Source organism: Crinia signifera, chromosome 6, assembly GCF_055691185.1.
Source record: "Crinia signifera chromosome 6, ASM5569118v1, whole genome shotgun sequence".
NCBI lineage: Eukaryota > Metazoa > Chordata > Amphibia > Anura > Myobatrachidae > Crinia > Crinia signifera.
Genome location: NC_139222.1, coordinates 227,220,405 through 227,240,639, shown reverse-complemented (window position 1 = coordinate 227,240,639; position 20,235 = coordinate 227,220,405). Strand labels below are relative to the sequence as shown.

Genomic DNA, 20,235 nt, shown 5'->3' with positions numbered 1-20,235 from the left:
TTATTATATAGATGATAGTTTTTTAAAACAAAATAACCCCTGATACTGTACTTACAGACATCATGGCCCTTATTCTGATCGGTGCGGATATATCCGCGTGCGTTCTGCCCGCCGATGTTTTGTGTCTGCGCTTGTGCAGAGGCGTCTCTGCGCATGTGCGAGCGGGGCGTACGGCCAAATCCCGCATGATCTGTGAACACTCCGAACAGGGGGTGGAGAGGGGCGTGAAGGGCTATTTGGGCTCATTACCATATGCATACGCCCCGCGTTTCATGGGCGTTCCCATGCAAACGCTGGGCGTACGTATGGTAATGCAGTCGTGACGCACGTGTAGGGGGCGGACATATGACATCGCCGGATGTCAGCTGCCCGCCCAGATCCCTGCTTTTGCACGGAAACATGTCCGTGTGGTCTGAGGTTGCGGGAGCTGGTGGAGCATTCGGTCCTGCATTCGATGGTCTGCGACCATCGAATGATGGGGGAGGTTCCCTTAGATGGAGGAGGCGTATTCCGTGAAAAATACACGTGCGGTCCGTTCGGCCAGCTTCTTACCGCATACGGACGGAGTTGGCGATCCGTATGGAAGGCGGGGTTTCGCACGCACGGTCCTGGCCGCATATTCGGCTCCGGCCGCACCGATCAGAATAAGGGCCCAAGTCACATGACCAAATTAGTACAAGTTAGATAAAGGGCGCAACTTTGCACAATATCAAACTATGTTGCAATGCAAATGTGTTTACAAATTAAATGAGGTAAAAGATATGTACACACACTTCGTTTTGCTTTTTTTTCAAAGTTAGATTCAATTTTCTATTAGATTTGGCATTAGATCTGTACTTTTGAATTAGATATCGAATTCGATATACATTCATGGTACATTGTACACATTCGATATTTCCTTGGCTGCACAGTAGATTTTTCAGTACTTGTGTATTATCACGGCACCCACTACTCCATTTGCGTAGAGGGCTATTCACGGTAGTGAAATCGCATCGCATGCCATATTGTATGGCATGCGATGCGATTTTCCTATCTAATGTATTCACTGCTCTGTGTCAGTGAATCCATTAAAAAGATTACATTATTGTATGGCATGCGATGCGATGAGATATTGGTTCTGATGGAACCTAGAATAATGCCATTTAATGGTAAAATGACATATAATGTAATTGATTTTGGCCCCCCACTATCCACGTCATCCCGAAGCGTGGTGAGCGCAGCGAGCCCAGCGAGGGGTGGCGGTACGCGTCCGACTGACCTTTTCATACCCCCACTATCCACGTCGGCGTGGAGTTGATTTTATATATTGTGTCGAGCACAGCGAGCCACCGAGCCCGAAGCGTGGCGAGCCCCGCGAGAGGACGCATAATACATGTAACATAATACACGTCCGCTCGCCACGCTTCGGGCTCAGTGGCTCGCTGCGCTCACCACACTATATAAAATCGAGTCCACGCCGACGTGGATAGTGGGGGTATGAAAAGGTCGGTCGGACGCGCCCCGCTGCCGCTCGCCACACTTCGGGATCACGTCGATACTGGGGGGGCTTAATAAATGACATTATAGGTCATTTAATGCTATAGTACATTAAATGCCATTATAAGCATCAAAATCGAATCGCATGCCATACCATAACGGCATGCGATGCAATGTGATTTCACTACGTTTGCGTACATCGTAAAATCGGGTGCCGTGCTAATACACAAGTACCGATTTTTCTATTAGATTTTTTGAAAACGGGAGCACGCATCGAATGCAGATCAAAAGAGACATAAAAACCATTCGATTTTATTTAGGATTCGATTTGATCTTGCTTCTATAAGCAAAATTGAATCGAAAATCGGGAAAAACCGATGCATGTGTTCAGGGCTTTAAGGTTGAGTATCCACCCTTCCTTCTACACAATTTGCCCCCTGGTAAATAATTTTACCATATTGCACTTTATTGCTAATTTTCTCCTAACTCTAAACCTCATTAGATGCCTCTATTTTTCAATAATGTTGTCTAAAAATAGCTTCTTGAAGACGAACCTGTGACCAGCCTGGATGGAGATTCTGCTTCCCCTGCTGCACTACTCTCACCTAGGACGGGATTCTCTAATAACCCTGGCTGCACATCGCCGGCATCCGCACTGTTAATAATCGCATATGCAGTAACATATGCGATTATTAACGCAAAGGTGATGGCCGGCGGTGTGCAGCGGGTCACTCCTCCCTCTGGGGACCCTCACCCGGCTGTGAGGGCTCCGCTTCCTCCTCCCTGGAAGCAGTGCAGGGAGGAGGAGATCACTGGTCCGGGCAGCACAGCAGGAGGCTGCATGGACACAGGTGAGGGGGCGGGGCGTAGTTCGGCGAGGGGCGCGCAGGGCAGTGGGGGACGCGAAGGGAAGCCCATAGGCGTCCATGGGGTTACTCCGCAGCGAAGCCCCGGCGATGGGGCTTTGCTGCATATGAAAATGCGGTAAAAACCCAGAAAACAGGGTTTTTACGGCATTTTTAGTTTGGTGCATCTCGCCCCTAGCACGTAGATAACCACTTCCCTCAGCACATGTAAAATGTGTGTGCGTACATGTTGTTCAGAACACCGATTCCCCCAATTTAGCAACCTTCCCCATTCTCTTGCTCGCAGCAATCAGGTACACTGCCCTATATAACCACTATATCATTTTGGTGATTCTAGCTTGCCTATACTCCCTTTCAAGGGTATCTCAAGTAGTATCAGATTCTTTCCAGTTTTTGCAGCACATCAAAACTCCACAGGTCACACACACTTCCTTCCCCTGCTGTCCACAATTCTGTCAACTCACATGGTTCTGTCAATTCATGATTTAGAACTGTATCACATGGTCACAGTGAGTGTGCTCCATAAACAATGAGCAACCTTGCCATGACACATTAAATAGTTCTGTCATCAGGTTACGCTTCTGAGGGCAAGCTTCTGACTGCAAGACACTGCTGCAGAAAAAAGATGTCAACATCTCAATCAAGCTCTGTGATTTTTCCTGTGCGTTTTGAACTATATCACATCGGATCACATGCGATTTGCGTGCAACGCAATTAGAAGACCGTACAAAAAGTATGTGCAGCACACTTTTTTTACTTTGCAATAAGATGCCTGTGGGAGCGCGCATCGCATTGCACCGTGTATGGGCACGTTTAGTGTAACCTAACTTGCTGGTGAATGGATCAGTGATTGGATCCCCAACCAGTACAGAGTATTAGTTACCGGGGTTTCTGCAGAAGGTCTATTGACATTGAGTGTATGTGCACCAGTGTAAGCACACAACATTGTGTTAACAGTGCATCGAGTTATACAGCATTGAATTAAAACTATGTCTGTGTGAGAGTGACACTTACCTGTTGTTATCAGACCTATAAAAATCCTGGGGTCTATGTACTAAGATGCCACATAGTGGAGGTAATGTTGCTCCTGATTCTCCAGTTATCTTTGGGAACCAGGATGCAGCTGCCACTATAGATATTAAATAATCTCAGTGAGGAGAGTGAAGGGAGAGTCACCCCCATGGCACATTCTTCCTTCTGAACAGTGTGACTCCCCACTGAGTCCCAATTCCCGTCCCGTGCAGCTGCTGCGGAGATTTAGTTTTTTTTTGTTGCTGCAAACTTTATTGACAACCAGCCAAAGTGACAGACTTTGGTGTGTATGGCTAAAGGCAGAGAAATCCCTACAATACATATAAATAAGCGAAATATAGAGGGATAGGTCTTTTTAATTTGTACACCCTATCTCATCTTAATACATGGGTCCAACGCACATAAATTCAAATAAAACAGATAGTGTTTCTTTTTCTAGGGCAACTTTTTTGTGTGTAAAGAGTACATCTATCACCTGTTGTGAGCCTGAGGGTTGGTGCACATCAGAGTAACAGCTAATTGGGTCGATGGTCTCTTTGTCCATGAGCAACACCAATTCATTTGGCCGCACACATCAGATAATTTAATAAAGGACAGGATAACATGTTGTTATGTCCTGCATTAATATGCACAGCGCCACATGCAGTATCATCTAGTTGGACATGCACCACGGCCAACCCGAAGATTTTGCATGTGACCCGAGGGAGCGCGCAATTGAGCGTATACATCAAACTATACCGTATGCAGGATTTGTTGTTCTAATACAGCTAATTGCCCGAATACCAGCCTGATGTGTACCCACTATAAGAGCCTGGTGAATCAGTAAGACCACCAAGATTGAGCACTAGTTCTCCAAACCTAGTACTAGTACCCGCAGCAACACATATGGTATGGGATCTTGTTATTTTTCCCTGAACAACAAATTCCCTTTACCCATAAAACACTATATAGTTAATCTTCCTTTACCTCATGTTCCAAAAAAAGGGCTTTTAGTTGTCCTTTTGACCAGTAATCCATGGCATAAGATAGCAGCTTCATTGAAACCATGTTGATTCGTAGAAAGTTCCCCACAAACAACACTCGGTCGATGTTCTACAAGGAAAGTGACATTAAATTAACGATGTACAGTGGTATTTTTTCAGTACGGCCCTCAATTAAAAATGTCCAAAGAATATAATCCACTTAAAAAATATTTACATTTAAATTAGTGGAGCATTTGATTTTTTTGAATAAATATATATATACCCACAAGGGTAGGCTAGAATTATGGTATTCTTTTTATAACCTATTGGAATGTCTTACTGACACGCATTATGCCATATTCTAATCTGTGCAATACTGCACCAATTTATTTTTCTAATGTTCTAGGAGGCATCTGTAGGAAACGGACACCTCCTGACAGCATCTCCGATCCACGTGCTGTGTTCGAAGGTGCCTCCCACCTCCCACCCCACTGCCGAATCCTCTCACTAGCATGCGAGGGGATATATGCACTGGAACACATCCCCTCGCATGCAGCCGAAGGGGAGAGAAAACATTTGATGGTCGCTGACTTATTTCAGCCGCTGATTGCCGAATACGGGGTGGGCCCTGACATCATGTGACATCAGCCGCCTGCCCCGAGGCAATGGCACGTGTGCAATCCCAGGAAAACGCCCAGCATTTTTATGGGGATGCCAGTAAAATGCTGGGAATTCCCCTGCTCTGGCCCCTGTTCCCCTCCTCTGGAGCAAACGGCCTGGCGAATGCGAAACCATTCAAAGCCATTCACTCATGTGCAAACCCCAAACATTGGGGAATGTGTATGCCACTATTTTGTGGAACGGTCCTGGTTGCAGCCCCTGTCAATCATGTGGCCCCTGAGGGACAATGCGAGCAATCTTAAATGGCGCCATTCTACATATGTGAGCAGACTCCCAACAAATCGTATTTTTACTATTTTAGAAGGAAACAAGCTGGGAGTACAAAATTAATAAGTAGATGAATGAAGCAGTGATAAAGTGCCTGGTAATTTATCACCGGCCAATCAGCTCCTGACTGTTAATTTACAGGCTGATTTTAAAAAAGGACAGTCAGGAGCTGATTGGCCGGTGATAAAGTTCAAGGCACTTTATCACTTCTCCTCCCTTATCACTGCTTCATACATCTACCCCAGAGTAACACGTTTCTGATGTTTCCAGTGTTAATTCCAGTGGGGGCTTTGTACAGTATTTGATAAAGTAGTGATAGACAACCTGATAACCTCACAGGACCCATACATTAGCATTAATCATAGTGGTAAGGTACAAGAAGTAAGCATTATATGTTATAACAAACAAATGTGACAATAGGAAAAGTAAAAGGCACTAGTATGTAACACACTCCCCGATCCCATGCACGGCGGATATCCCACTGCTTTGATTTATAGTGACGTTGGATATAGGCAGACAGATTAATTCCTACTTAAACACTATAGTAATGGCATGGCCCAATATAACCTACAATAACAAAATAGCTGCTTTCAATTGGAACTGGTTTTGCCTATTGTCATGATATTGTGATGGACTAATATCTAAGCTGGCGCTGGCTGTCCAATCACAACGACCTGGTAATTAAAATCTGACAATAAAGCAGATCGGAGCTTGGGGCCACAGTTGAAGGTAGGAGGGCACCATGCAGCCTAGAGTTGACTGTTGCCCCATTAAAAAACATCCCACCCTGGGCGAAATGTAATAGGGTGTGATTTTTTAGACATGTGCGATTTTTGGTCAAAAACGGCCGAAATCGCACATTTTCCGAAAATCGCACATTTAATAGGTTGAAAATCGCGGTAAAAAATCGCACTTTTTACCGCGAAATCGCACTTTTAGAAGTGCGATTTTTAGTCACATTTCAATTCGCATCCAGATGTTTTCCCATTATAAAGTATACAACTCGCAAATGTAATAGGGTGCGATTTTTGGTCAATGTTACCAAAAATCGCAAAAAAAATAGACCAGGTTCTGACAGGCGAATTTGACAGAACCATGCACAGATCATTGAGATCTGTGCATGGTTCTGTTAATAAAAATGTGTAAAAGTGTTTTTATAAAAAAAAAAACGGCGTGGGGTCCCCCCTCCTAAGCATAACCAGCCCCGGGCTCATTGAGCCGGACCTGGTTCCAAAAATACGGGGGAACAAAAAGCATAGGGGTCCCCCGTATTTCTGAAACCAGCCCCGGACTCTTGGACCGGTCCTGGTTCCAAAAATACGGGGGACAAAAAATCTGGGGGTCCCCCGTATTTTGAAACCAGCACCGGGCTCCAACAGCCCGCGGTGTCATGCCACAGCCGGGGGACACTTTTTATACAAGGTCCCCCGGCCAAAACATGAGCACCGTGGCTGGTCAGCCTTGGACGGGGTACCTGGAGGAGTGGGGACCCCCCCAATAAAGGGGTCCCCCCCCCCCCAGGCTTCACCCGTCCAGGGCTGAAGCCCGGGGCTGTCACCGGCGTCCGTGGCCAGTCGACGCCGGCCTGATAGGGTTAAATCCATCATACATATCATTACATTGCTTTTTACCGGCGAACTACAAGTGCCAGCAGACCTCCCCCGCATGCTGGGACTTGGAGAACCACAAGTCCCAGCATGCAGGGCATTAATGGGCCCGCTGGGACTTGTAGTCCACCTGTAAAAAGAATGTTTATAAAAAACACACACACAGAGAAGTACAAGTTTATTACACACACCTCAATTTTACACCAGCATACTTACCATTCCTGGATCCAGCGCTGGTCTGGCTGCTTTACAGCCGGCTCCCCCCGCACTGACAGGCAGCGGGTTAGAACCGGCTTTCTCCGTTGCCTGTCACCGGCTTTCTCCGTAGCTTCTGTAGCTCTGTCCCAGTGCTACAGAGGCTGAGAGCGCGATTGGCTGAGCTACAGTATGCGTCTCCATGGAGACGCATAGCTCAGCCAATCAGGACTGAGCTATGCGTCTCCATGGAGACGCATACTGTAGCTCAGCCAATCACGCTCTCAGCCTCTGTAGCACTGGGACAGAGCTACAGAAGCTACGGAGAAAGCCGGTGACAGGCAACGGAGAAAGCCGGTTCTAACCCGCTGCCTGTCAGTGCGGGGGGAGCCGGCTGTAAAGCAGCCAGACCAGCGCTGGATCCAGGAATGGTAAGTATGCTGGTGTAAAATTGAGGTGTGTGTGTGTAATAAACTTGTACTTCTCTGTGTGTGTGTTTTTTATAAACATTCTTTTTACAGGTGGACTACAAGTCCCAGCGGGCCCATTAATGCCCTGCATGCTGGGACTTGTGGTTCTCCAAGTCCCAGCATGCGGGGGAGGTCTGCTGGCACTTGTAGTTCGCCGGTAAAAAGCAATGTAATGATATGTATGATGGATTTAACCCTATCAGGCCGGCGTCCACTGGCCACGGACGCCGGTGACAGCCCCGGGCTTCAGCCCTGGACGGGTGAAGCCTGGGGGGGGGGACCCCTTTATTGGGGGGGTCCCCACTCCTCCAGGTACCCCGTCCAAGGCTGACCAGCCACGGTGCTCATGTTTTGGCCGGGGGACCTTGTATAAAAAGTGTCCCCCGGCTGTGGCATGACACCGCGGGCTGTTGGAGCCCGGTGCTGGTTTCAAAATACGGGGGACCCCCAGATTTTTTGTCCCCCGTATTTTTGGAACCAGGACCGGTCCAAGAGTCCGGGGCTGGTTTCAGAAATACGGGGGACCCCTATGCTTTTTGTTCCCCCGTATTTTTGGAACCAGGTCCGGCTCAATGAGCCCGGGGCTGGTTATGCTTAGGAGGGGGGACCCCACGCCGTTTTTTTTAAACTTTTTTTTTTTAGCACAAAATCGCATTTATGAAAATGCGCACATTTTCATGACTGAAAATGCGCACATTTTCATGACTAAAAATCGCCCGAAATCGCGGCAAATCGCATTTTTTTGCCGCAAATTCGCATCTCATTACATATGCGAATTCGCGGCAAAAAATGCGATTTTTAAAGGTGCGATTTGGTGCGATTTTTTTTTAGTCTAAAAAATCGCACCCTATTACATTTCGCCCCCTGTGTCTTAAATACGAATGTAGATTATGCACCATGATAAAGGCTCAGCAAATAGCCATACCAGTGCTGAATATGAACGAATATAATGGCATGGGTGTAAATATTTAGAAATGTAATATATATATATATATATTTTTTTAAAAACAGCGTACGTTGTGACTGCTGCCACATGCGGGGTTACATTTGTACAGGCGGTGTCTGATGGCTCGGCAATCTGAAAATGTAGCTTCCCGAGCCTTACTAAATCCCCCCATTGTTTGTTTGCATTAGCTTTTAAATCAAGAATAAGGTCATAACAAATATTTCAGGAAAATTAATCTATTCAGCCATTCAGTACATCCGTTGGTGCATCAGGGCACTATTATAACACGTGTAACAGAAAAACTAGCTGTGCTTCCCATTGTATGAATTTAACTAAATTGCTATATATTGTGATGTGCGAGTCACAAAACAAGCTGGGAATGACCGAGCTACATCCATAATAAATGCAGGGGATTCTTAAGGATTTGGTTAACTACAGCAACCAACCAAAACACAGCAGCATCATTGTTATTGTTGATAATAAACAGCTATTGTGAAACGGCATGCACAGCAGATAATGCACAGAGGAACCGGGAGTTCTATTGCCCGTGTGGGAGATTCTGCTGAGGTTCTCAATGCTTTGATAGCCCTGTACAATGCTGCTTGAACTCCATGCCACAAGGCAACACTGTAAAGAAGCTGAAAGCAGAAAGAGGCGGAAGTCACGGTGCTTGCCAATCGCATTTACGGGATTAGTGCAGTATTAACCAGAACAGCTCTAGAACACATATGCAGTGGTATCACACATGGATATATTATACACACGTATCACACACAGATACACATCTATAGCTAAAGGAGGCATCTAAATGTAATATCTAATACATCCTGTAATGTGTACTTAAGGTATTATTCAGACCGGATCGCTGAGGCGCGATTTAGCAGCACCCTGCGTTCACCCTGTGATTACCGTAGATAGTGGCTGCCCTGTACAAGACTGAAAATCCCCTGCAAAGATATCACAGGCCTCCGATCAGCTACAAATCCATTTGCCACTCACTCATATTGAATGATTTTCCCCACTGTGTGCGCAGTATGTACACAGCCCAAGACTTACTTAGCCAGTGCTATAGAAAAAAGGAGGATCGAGTCAAAGACCCTCCCTTTAAACGTATGGTTACGCCTGCGTTTTTTACTGACACTCCCAGAAAACGGCTGGGTGACACCCATAAACCCCGGCTTAATGTCAATCACCCGGTGTATGGCCAGTGATTAAAAAAAGTAGCAAGTTATTTTAGCGCAGGATGGCCTTGCGCATGTACACTATGATCCATATGCATTTGCAGTCGTTCGATAATCGCTCGAGCTGAGAATTCACAGCCGTGTGGTCAGGTCGGAATAACCACATTAGAGCAGGCATGTCCAAACTATGGCCCTCCAGCTGTTGTGAAACTACAAGTCCCATCGAGCCTTGCCACAGTTTTGCTATTAGGGAATGCTAAAACTATGGCAAAGCATGCTGGGATGTGTAGTTTCACAACAGCTGAAGGCATGGCCTGCCTTAGAGCGATGTGTTACATGAAATCTTATGTGAGCTAACTTTGAAGTTCTCAATATTAACTTAAAATTATTTTGAGACTTATTTAGTGTCCTACCTCTTTGGAAGAAGGGGCTACCACGATGCGCCCCTCCTCCGCTGTCGTCGTGCTCACGGTCCTTGCCACTCCCAGTCCCCACCACCGGTCTCGGTCCCCGCTGAGAGGCCGGCGCATGCGCAGTAGCTACTTCGGTACTGCGCATGCACTGGCCCCCAGCCTCTATGGGCTGCTTTTGCTGCAGCCCACAGAGGCATATTCAGGGTCCCGGGGTTGACACATGCGCAGTATCGTCCTCGTACTGCGAATGCGCAGAACCCAGTTTTTATGGGCTGCTGCTCAGCAGCCCATATAGAGGCATCCCAGAGGGAGGGACCAGCTCCCAATGGGACTGCCTTGAGTGACTGGCAGGTCGGACTTGAAGTCACTGCCAGTCATAGAAAAGCCAGAGCAATCTTCACAGACTGCATCTGGCTTCACTTCGGCAGAGAACAGGGGTGGATTTTACCTGCAGCCCATAGGTAAAAGCCACCACTGGACTTATCAGTAAAATAACTTAACATGAATACATTTCTCTTTCTATAGCTAGATAGATACACTGTGGCTACATCACTATTAAACACTCCCTTTGCCTTCATATAATGGCTATCAAAGTTAACGAAATGCACAAGCAGTAGGCAGAAGACTACCATTCTGAACACCACCTTTATTGGCCCCTGGCTAGATACACACCCAATCAGGACGGTGAAAGCGGACATGGGCCCCGGTTCGGTAACAGGGAAGAGAGGCGTGACCATGACCCCTCAAGACAAAATGAGAAATGCCATAATGCAATGCGGCCTTGCACAGGGGGACAGTTGTCCGTCTTAGCAGCTATACAGGTTACTTATACGATTCTCTACATAGTTGGTCTCTGAAAGGGAACCACAATCTGCACTGCATAATGAAACCATAGCTTGCACACAAAAGAAATAGGAGTGCAGTATGCCTATTAGCAGCCTAGTGCTCGGGAGACTTCCGCTTTGTAGAGTCCAGTTGTTGCTCTTAAAACGTTTGTGCCAAAAGGAACTTTGCTTGTAATTTCCTAACTAATAAATAAAAAATAACAGGTCTATATAAAGCGGAGAACAGAAATGCATTCTACGAAATGTCAATTATTCTGGTGGAATTTTATTTCCCCACAGTGGTCCCTGTATATTTCTGCTGCATAGGACATCATGAAATGCCTGTTCTAGGACTGGTCACTGCACATGAGAGGCATAGGCATAACTGGTGGCACCTTTACCTACATATTTAAAATGAACCATTGTACATTTTTATTGGCAGAACCCCTGTATGCGATAATAAGCAATAAAGATTGTTTTTGCCAGACCAATCTCTTAATGACATAAGAAACGAAGACATATGAATGAAAATTCAATTACCTCATTAAGGGCACACATGCGAGCAATTGATCCTATATTATTGGTAATGGTGACCAGCGTAGCTCTTGCCAGGTCTTCCTTACTGATGGTATCTCTTTTCTCCTTACTCATCATGTGGCCAAAGCTTTTAAAAAATGATCAATAAAGAGTTAATTTAAACAAGGGCACATACACTCTACAATCCATTATATATCCATTCTCTGCACCTATTCTTTGTTACGCTCCAGGATATGGTCTAGGTATATAACCTCTATGGGAAATCTCTATGGCAAAGGTTAGTGCCTAATTTATGTGGAAAAAAAGTTTCCACATAATTTTCTTTCAGTCCTACCTGACCTGTGTAAATCACCTTAGTTCAGACATGTCCAAACTATGGCCCTCCAGCTGTTGTGAAACTACAAGTCCGTCCCACCATGCATTGCCACAGTTTTGCTATTAGGGAATGCTAAAACTATGGCAAGGCATGCTGGGATGTGTAGTTTCACAAAGCTAGAGGGCCACAGTTTGGACATACCTGCCTTAGTCTGTGTGGAGAGCATAGATGGCTTGCCGTAAAGGTCAGTGGTGTATGATCGTTGCATCTTTTTGGAACACTGGGGTAGATTTATTACACTCTGTGAAGTGATACAGTGAGTGGTGATAACACACCAGCCAATCAGCTCCTAACTGTCATTTAGGAGTTGGTAACTTCACATGCTTTGTACTCCATTCCGCATGAGAATCTTATAGAAAAGTAATAGTAACCCCCCCACCCCCGGCTGGTTAGCACCCACCTTATCAAGAGTCTGTCCTCGCAGGTAGGTAAAGGATAGCTGGTGATGCCCTTTCAGCAAAGGATCTAGGGCTAGATTCTCTAAGCTTCAAAAGTGATAAAATGGAGAGTAATAAAAAGCCAGCCAATCAGCTCCTACCTGCCATGTCACAGACTGTGTTTGAAAAATGTCAGGTAGGAACTGATTGGCTGGCTGTTTATCACTCTCCATTTTATCACTTTTGAAGCTTAGAGAATCTGGTCCACAGTCTCGAACATGTTTCTCCGCTCTCTGAAGTGAAGTGAATTTCTCTGAGGAAGCCGCTGATGATAGAGGCGGAGAAACACGTTCGATCTGGATCCTTTGCTGAACGGGCACCACCAGCTATCCTTTACTTACCTGTGAGGACAGACTCTTGATAAAGGCGGAGTGCTAACCAGCCGGGGGGATGTTCTTTGTGGATGTACTGGAGGTGGATGTCTGCCTACACAGGCTAATTGTTAGCCTGTTAATATAAACAACCCTGTACAGTGGCAACTATAACTAATCCTACTAATATATTTGGAAACATTAAACAATTGAAGAATATTCAACAAATATTGTGCTGTATGTACAGTGAAAGTATACCAACTCGGACACACTGACGGTTTACCCACTAACATCATAGGCGTATCTCTACTCAGACTTTTTATCTGTAATGATTTATGACATTACTATTTGCATGCACCCATATGGATTATATAGTAAAGAAAAAATAGAGCGCACGAGCGAGCGAAATAGATTTTTATATATACGAGTATATGTAGTATATGTTATAAGTAATATTTTTTATCTGGAATGTGGTTTTAGTTTGTGCAGTTTTAATGTACAATGGCCAGGTATTATTAGTTATATTTATACTGTTTTACTAAAATTAAAAATACATTTATATTCTAGTGCGGTTTCTGTGCTTTCCTGATTTCTCGTATGAGTATAGAGTACACTCACACTTGTAAAATGGAGAATGATAAACAGCAAGCCAATCAGCTCCTAGCTCTCTTGTTACAGGCTGGGGTTGAAAAATGTCAGGTAGTAGCTGATTGGCTGTTTTTTTATCGCTCTCCAACTTTTTTTGAAGCTTGGTACCCCTTAAGTGTGGGCCTAACCATTGGTTTTAAGCTACAAGGAGAAGCAAGTGTCCGTTCAACATAGGGCAAGATCAATAAAAGTATGTTCACATACTTGCTGTCCATTTGGGTATTGGGATGGCACAGATAAAAATGCTAAGGCGTATAAGTTGCCCGTGAACCAAGATATCAGGAGTTGGGGGCTACAGCCCCTCACTCAGTTAGCACTTCAAAAGAGACCCAAAGTCTACATAAAAATAGGAAATAACATACACAGAATTACCTAGAAGCAACTGCAGAGCCCTGGAGACTGAAGCGCTCATAGTCCCCGCCATAGATGTCTTTAACCAGTTTATCAACATTAGTGCTGTCCCCTTTGGCTGCCATTTCCAAAGCTTCCTCGAAAGTCTCACAACCGGTCAGCAAACAACACAGACCAAGGAATGTTCCTCCTCCCAGGCTGTAAAGATGAACAAATATTGCAGAATAAAAGTCCATGGAGACGCCACATAACATTGTATATGCTCTATATACAGTAGACACAACACCAGAAATAGTTTCTTTAGCATTGCATGACAAAGCAGCAGATCCACTGCATGAATTTGAGACAAGTTGTGGCAGCCATTTTGGGTGCTGTCATTGCATCATTGACACTGCCTCATAACAATTACTTTAAGACCTCGCCATGCCGATGCCATGATCCTGACATGGGTGTCATAGTACTTACAGCATTTTAACCACTCTTGTGCTATCATTTTAAATATTCCTCTTATCAACATTTAAATTGGTATCTCTCCCATGGTTACAATGTCCGAAGTAGCATTACACCAGTCTAAGGATCCCAGTGCCACCATTGTGACTGTGACATTCTGCAGTGAGTGTCAATCTCCTTTTTGTTATATCTGACATTATATAAGCAACCCTCATGGCTTTATGACTGTGATCCACACATTATCGTTGAAACCTCTTTATTATGTAGATGTAAGAAATCCGAAATGTTGCCCCTTTCTACTATGGATATTTTTATCATTCTGTAGAAGAACAACTATGGTCTCAGCCCATGCCCCATATTGTGTGATGTGGAGCATATACTTTTCCAAATTCACCTTTAGTACATGAAGTAAAATCACCAATGTAACAAGCAATACACATCTGTCACAAGCTGACCAGTGGTGCTCAGTGGGTGCTTAGGACTGCATAGAGTATCAAAATTGATTAAAGTGGTCCTGAAGAGGTGGTGGAACTCATTTCCTCCACCTCACAGCAAAGCAAAAAAATAATGGGTGTGATTTCACAGGAAAGGGGCGTGATCACAAAGTAGCACAAGTGCATTCTCATATCATATGAAGTGTCCCTAATATACATTACATCACACAGTAGTGACCCTTACATACAATTCCCCAGTAGCAGTGCCGCTTATAAATATAATGCCTACATTCGCAATGCCGCTTACATACATAATGCCCACAACAGTAATGCCGCTTATACACATAATGCCATCATTCATAATGCTGCATATACTGTATACATGATGCCCACATTCCTAGTGCCGCTTATGCACATAATGCTCACATTCACAGCGCCCCTTATACACATAAATGCCCACATCTGCAGTGCCGCTTATACACACCGGGCCCGATTCTGGTTGGTTTACAAAAGGAAACTCCTTCTTTAATTGACAAAACCATATGCACTGCAGGTGGAGCTGATGTAACATGTGCAGAGAGAATTAGATTTGGGCGAGTTATTTTGTTTCTGTGCAGGGTATAGAATCAACTTTATTGGCAATGTGTGCTTGCGCACACTAGGAATTTTTTGCGGATTTACAGTGCAGCATCAAGCAGGGATGGGGGGAGAGGACATTGCATACATTACATTGAGGACATTACATGTAGGGAACACATACCCGCCGAGCTGCACAGCGCCTAGGCAGCCATCAGCGGCGCCACTGGTGGTTGCAGCAGCCGGTAGGTGATAATATGAGCAAATGCTGGCAGTGCTATCCCCATGGCTGCCCGCTGTGCCCTGTTTGCCGTGACACTCATCTACAGGAAAGGTGGGCGTTCCACCTCCAAACAGAACTGCCGGAATGCTCCATTCAGGCCCACTTTGACCCCAGAGTTCCACCATGTTCGTCCTATGGCATGCACAGGGATAAAAGCTGTGCGGTAAGCACCTATGATAGTGTTTATAGGATCTTACACAAAGCATACATCAAGTTACCTGGTCCCAGTTACTCTTTTATAGTTGTCTTTAGAATACACTGCAAGGACGCTGACCCCTGACCCTATATTAACCAGCAGCATAGGGTAAGGGTTGGCAAGGCAGTATGGCTTCTTCTGACATTGTTCCGGGTCTGTTGGGTTTTCAAAATAGTAACACTCTGGACAGCCATTGAACCCCACGGAATCCACATAGAGCAGGCCCTGGATCAAACAGTCCAGTTCATCAAGTTTATGGAGCTGGAGGTCAGCTATCTAAAACATTGAAAAACATAAGGTTAATGAATAAGCAGATGAAAGTAGAGCAGAGGATAAGAGGATGCAATTATTACAAATACAAGGGCAAAGAGCTATCAGACAGCACTTTGCCCTCCTGTACAAGTCAGATATGGCATAAAAAAAAAAACATATATAAACAAAGTACATACACTGTCATTTACATACACTACACTTTGACTTGGCCTCATAAAAGGAAGATCGTCAAGACCCAAAGACATTCAATTCACTGTAATTTCCCCAACCTAGCTTTACTGGTAGAGGAACAGGGGAAAGCATGTTAGTGTACAAACTGCATTATATTGGGAAGTGTCTATCACCCCTTGTCCTGCTCCATGACATTCCTTCCTACTGGTGCAGAGCTGGAAGGTAGCAGCGACCGTGATTAGCATACTAGCTCGGCTGCTTAACGTGCTTGTCAAGTTGATTAGCATGCTAAACTGCTGGATTACAATGCTAATAGTCCGAGCCGCAGAGCCCTTCCTGTAGAGGGGATTATTTCATAGCAACCAATCAGTAAATAGCTGACTAAAACAGGGCAAGTGAAACAATGAAAACAAATGCCTGCAGATTAGCTGTTGATGTGGGACAGGAAACGCTGTGAAAGATGCTCAGAAAAGGTTATTTATGAACTAATAAAAAAAAAACTGCATGCTTAACTGTCCAAAGAAAGTCTCTGCAGCCTTAGATATTGGTATTTGCTAAGAAGGTGGAGGTCTGTGTGTGTGCATCGGTGTAAATGTGCATGTGCAACCAAGCGCAGCAAGAGGTCTGTGCGTGTGCATCGGTGTAAAGGTGCATGTGCAACCACCCGCAGCAAACGCGCTCGGCAAAATTTTCATTCGCCAGGGCGCTCGCTGCCTGATTGACAGGCAGGGGGCATTTCGGTGTGGACACCTAGTGTTTCCTAGGCGTGCCCACAAAAAGCCCATAGAAATGCAGGGTGGACCCCTGCGAACGCAGGCTCGAGGTGGGCGGATGAAGTTCAGCACCCGCCTCCAATTAGCGGAAGACCAGATGAAAAGTCCTGGCTTACTTTTATCTGCAAACAGTGCGGGCACATAGCAAAGGGATTCGGGCAGGGGGAAGGGGCATGCGTTCGGAGGGGCGACGTTAACCTGTTCGCTAGGCAGAAACTTATGTATGGAGAGAGACCCATATCAAAAGGTTTGTTCTCCAAAGTGTAGCACATACTTTCAGAGGCATCTTAACATATAGGAAGACTGGGCAGCTGCTTAGGTCCCCAGGACTTTAGGGGCATCTGTTTCCCAGACTGGTGCATCCGAAGCTTCTTGGGAGGCAGAAAGAGAATGCTGCCCATTGGCTCTGATTCTACCTGCCTCCCATCCTGCAGCCAGAGCGTGAATGGCTGTGAGGTTGCTGATTGGTGGAAGACTTTGCCCTTGGTCTACAGTGCTGGTAATACAACACTGCACCCAGGGCTATTTTTGTGGTGGAACGGTCCGGAACGCCGTTCCTGAAGTTCAATTGAAAAATGACCTCACCAGGAACGGCGTTCCGGAAGTTCAACGCCGGGTGCAGGCTGCACTGTGCCTGCACGCATAGAGATTAACTACAATGATAATCTCTGTTTCCGCAGTGGCAAGGAAGATGTACTTCCTGCCACTGCCCCTTGGCCTCCTACTCCATGGATGCGGCTGACGTCAGTGCGCATCCATGGTGACTCCTGCGCCCTCCACCCGCTGAGACACGCTGTCAAGCACGGCGCCCGCCCGCCTCTCTTGTAGCTCTCTCCCGCCGGCGCCCGCCCGCCTCTCTTGCTCCTCTCTCCCGCCCGCCTGTCTGAAGTGCCCTCAGGATCCACTCTCCCTCCACCTGCCTGCCTAAGGGAGCTTACTCTCCAGTCCCATCTGATCCCTCAAGCTGAGCGGTAGCCTCAATTGCCTGGTACAGTAATTTACTGAACATCACTGATTAATGCAATTTTATCTGTAACACTGCTGTTGCTGTCTGAAACATCTAAGTGTGGCAGCATGGGCATCTTGGTGTGGGCCATATGTTTGGGCATCTCTGTGTGGGCTACATGGGCATCTCTGTGTGGGCCTTATGTATAATGGGTGTCTCTGTGTGGGCCTTATGAATAATGGGCATCTGTGTGGGCCTTATGTATAACGGGCATCTCTGTGTGCGGCATATGTATAACGGCCATCTCTGTGAGTGGCATATGTATAACGGGCATCTCTGTGCGTGGCATATGTATAACGGGCATCTCTGTGAGTGGCATATGTATAACGGGGATCTCTGTGCGTGGCATATGTATAACGGGCATCTCTGTGCGTGGCATATGTATAACGGGCATCTCTGTGAGTGGCATATGTATAACGGGCATCTCTGTGAGTGGCATATGTATAACGGGCATCTCTGTGAGTGGCATATGTATAATGGGCATCTCTGTGAGTGGCATATGTATAATGGGCATCTCTGTGAGTGGCATATGTATAATGGGCATCTCTGTGAGTGGCATATGTATAACGGGCATCTCTGTGAGTGGCATATGTATAATGGGCATCTCTGTGAGTGGCATATGTATAACGGGCATCTCTGTGTGCGGCATATGTATAATAAGCGTTACAGTGTGGGGCATATGTATAATGGGCATCACTGTGTGGGGCATATGTATAATGGGCATCACGGTGTGGGGCATATGAATAATGGGCATCACGGTGTGGGGCATATGTATAATGGGCTTGACGGTGTGGGGCATATGTATAATGGGCTTGACGGTGTGGGGCATATGTATAATGGGCATCACGGTGTGTGGCATATGTATAATGCAAATCTCTGTGTGTGGCATATGTATAATAAGCGTGACGGAGTGAGGAATTAAGTTTTTCTTTTTTTTCTCTCTCTCTTTTTTTAAATGTAATGCCCCGCCCCTTTTGTAGCTCCTCCCACGTCACTGCCCACTTTCTGCCCCCGCCCACAGTTCCTGAACCTATTTTCCTACAAAAATAGCACTGACTGCACCCCTTTGTAGCTTTATTAGACATTGTTGAATATCGAGTTACTCCTCTTAGAACATGTATATTTGCCATACTGAAGGCTTGCTGTATGTGAAGAGGATGACAAAATCAGAAGCACATACTTGACTTATTTTGGACTGCTCTCAGGGAGAAACCTTTAAAGCAGTGGCGTAACTATAACCACGCAGCCCCTGCGGTGGCGGGGAGGTGCTGAGAAGGTGTGGGGGCGCTGGGGGGGCTGCGGGGCTAAAGTTAGCCACTGCCGTCTGCCCCTGCCGTCAGCGATTCTGTCTTGCGGGTCCCGGCTCTCCTGTTGCTTATAAAAAAAAAAGTGACATTTGGAAAATGGCTGCCCCCATACAAAAGACAGTTTTTGAGGATGCTAGAGGAGGCGGCAGCTTCTTGAAAACGGCAAAATTTTCGGCAGGGGGTCGCATAATGCAGCAAACTCTATAAACTCTATAATCAGTCCCATTATTTACCCTTTTTTAATCTGGAAAAAGTTATTGTATTTTAAAAGATTGTCTATTCCTGTGATGGTTAACCTTGACACTCCAGCTGAACTACACATCCCAGCATGCCCGGCTACAGTTTTACTATTTTCCCATACTAAAACTGATGCAGGGCATGCTGGGATGTGTAGTTCAACAGCTGGAGTGTCAAGGTTAGCCATCACTGGTCTATTCAATGAGGGCTGATCCATAACTCTTTGTTAGGTTTGGCAATTATACAATAAGCCAGATAGGCCGGTTCTACTAACTCATCATGATAATTGTGTTGCTATGCAACAGGCTGCAATGAGATGGCTGATCTTTTACTTTAAATAAAGATGAAAGGATTATTATAATGACTATACACTGAAAAAGACGTCAGTTTTATGCATGTGCTCTCTAACCCTTAATATTAAAACATTTACAAAATTGATCCCCGTTACAGGATGGAATTGCTTTATTGCAACATATTCAATGTCATGTGACTAGAATAACAAATCATTTCTTTATAAATACATACATTTGGCTGCCTACCATCCATATTTCAGCCGGACATTACAAATTTGAGAGGGCTGTCCCATCATCAGGGCCGTAACTGGGGGGGGGGGGGGGGGGGGGGGGGGGGCTGGGGGGTCACGCGGGTACTCTTTACCTAGCACGGTGCCCACGATTTTGATCGTGGGCATCGCAGGTAAAAAAATCGCGGGCATCGCGGCCATTGAATGCACTAAAAATCGGGTGCGATGCCCGCGATTTCCCATAGGGAACAATGTTAAATGTCTCAATTGACCCGATTTTTATGTTCAATGCCTCAATTGACCCGATTTTTCCATAGGAACCAATGTTAAATGGCCCACAGAGGCCAAATAGCCAGCCTGAAGAGTGAAATGGCCCCCACAATTGTTAACGCCACCCCACGATCAACGTCAACCCGAAGCGTGGCG

General features: G+C 45.7%; 1 protein-coding gene across 2 annotated transcripts in view; it reads right to left on the bottom strand.

Moving 5' to 3' along the window:
• Window positions 1–20,235, bottom strand: part of PANK1 (pantothenate kinase 1) — a 52,268-nt gene that overhangs the window by 8,115 nt on the left and 23,918 nt on the right. For both annotated transcript variants that reach the window (XM_083149037.1, XM_083149038.1), the window contains exons 3-6: window positions 15,542–15,795; window positions 13,602–13,778; window positions 11,461–11,584; window positions 4,341–4,466 (exon numbers count right to left, since the gene is read on the bottom strand). In XM_083149037.1, coding sequence (XP_083005163.1) covers window positions 4,341–4,466; window positions 11,461–11,584; window positions 13,602–13,778; window positions 15,542–15,795 — 681 coding nt within the window. The remainder of the gene's footprint in view (window positions 1–4,340; window positions 4,467–11,460; window positions 11,585–13,601; window positions 13,779–15,541; window positions 15,796–20,235) is intronic.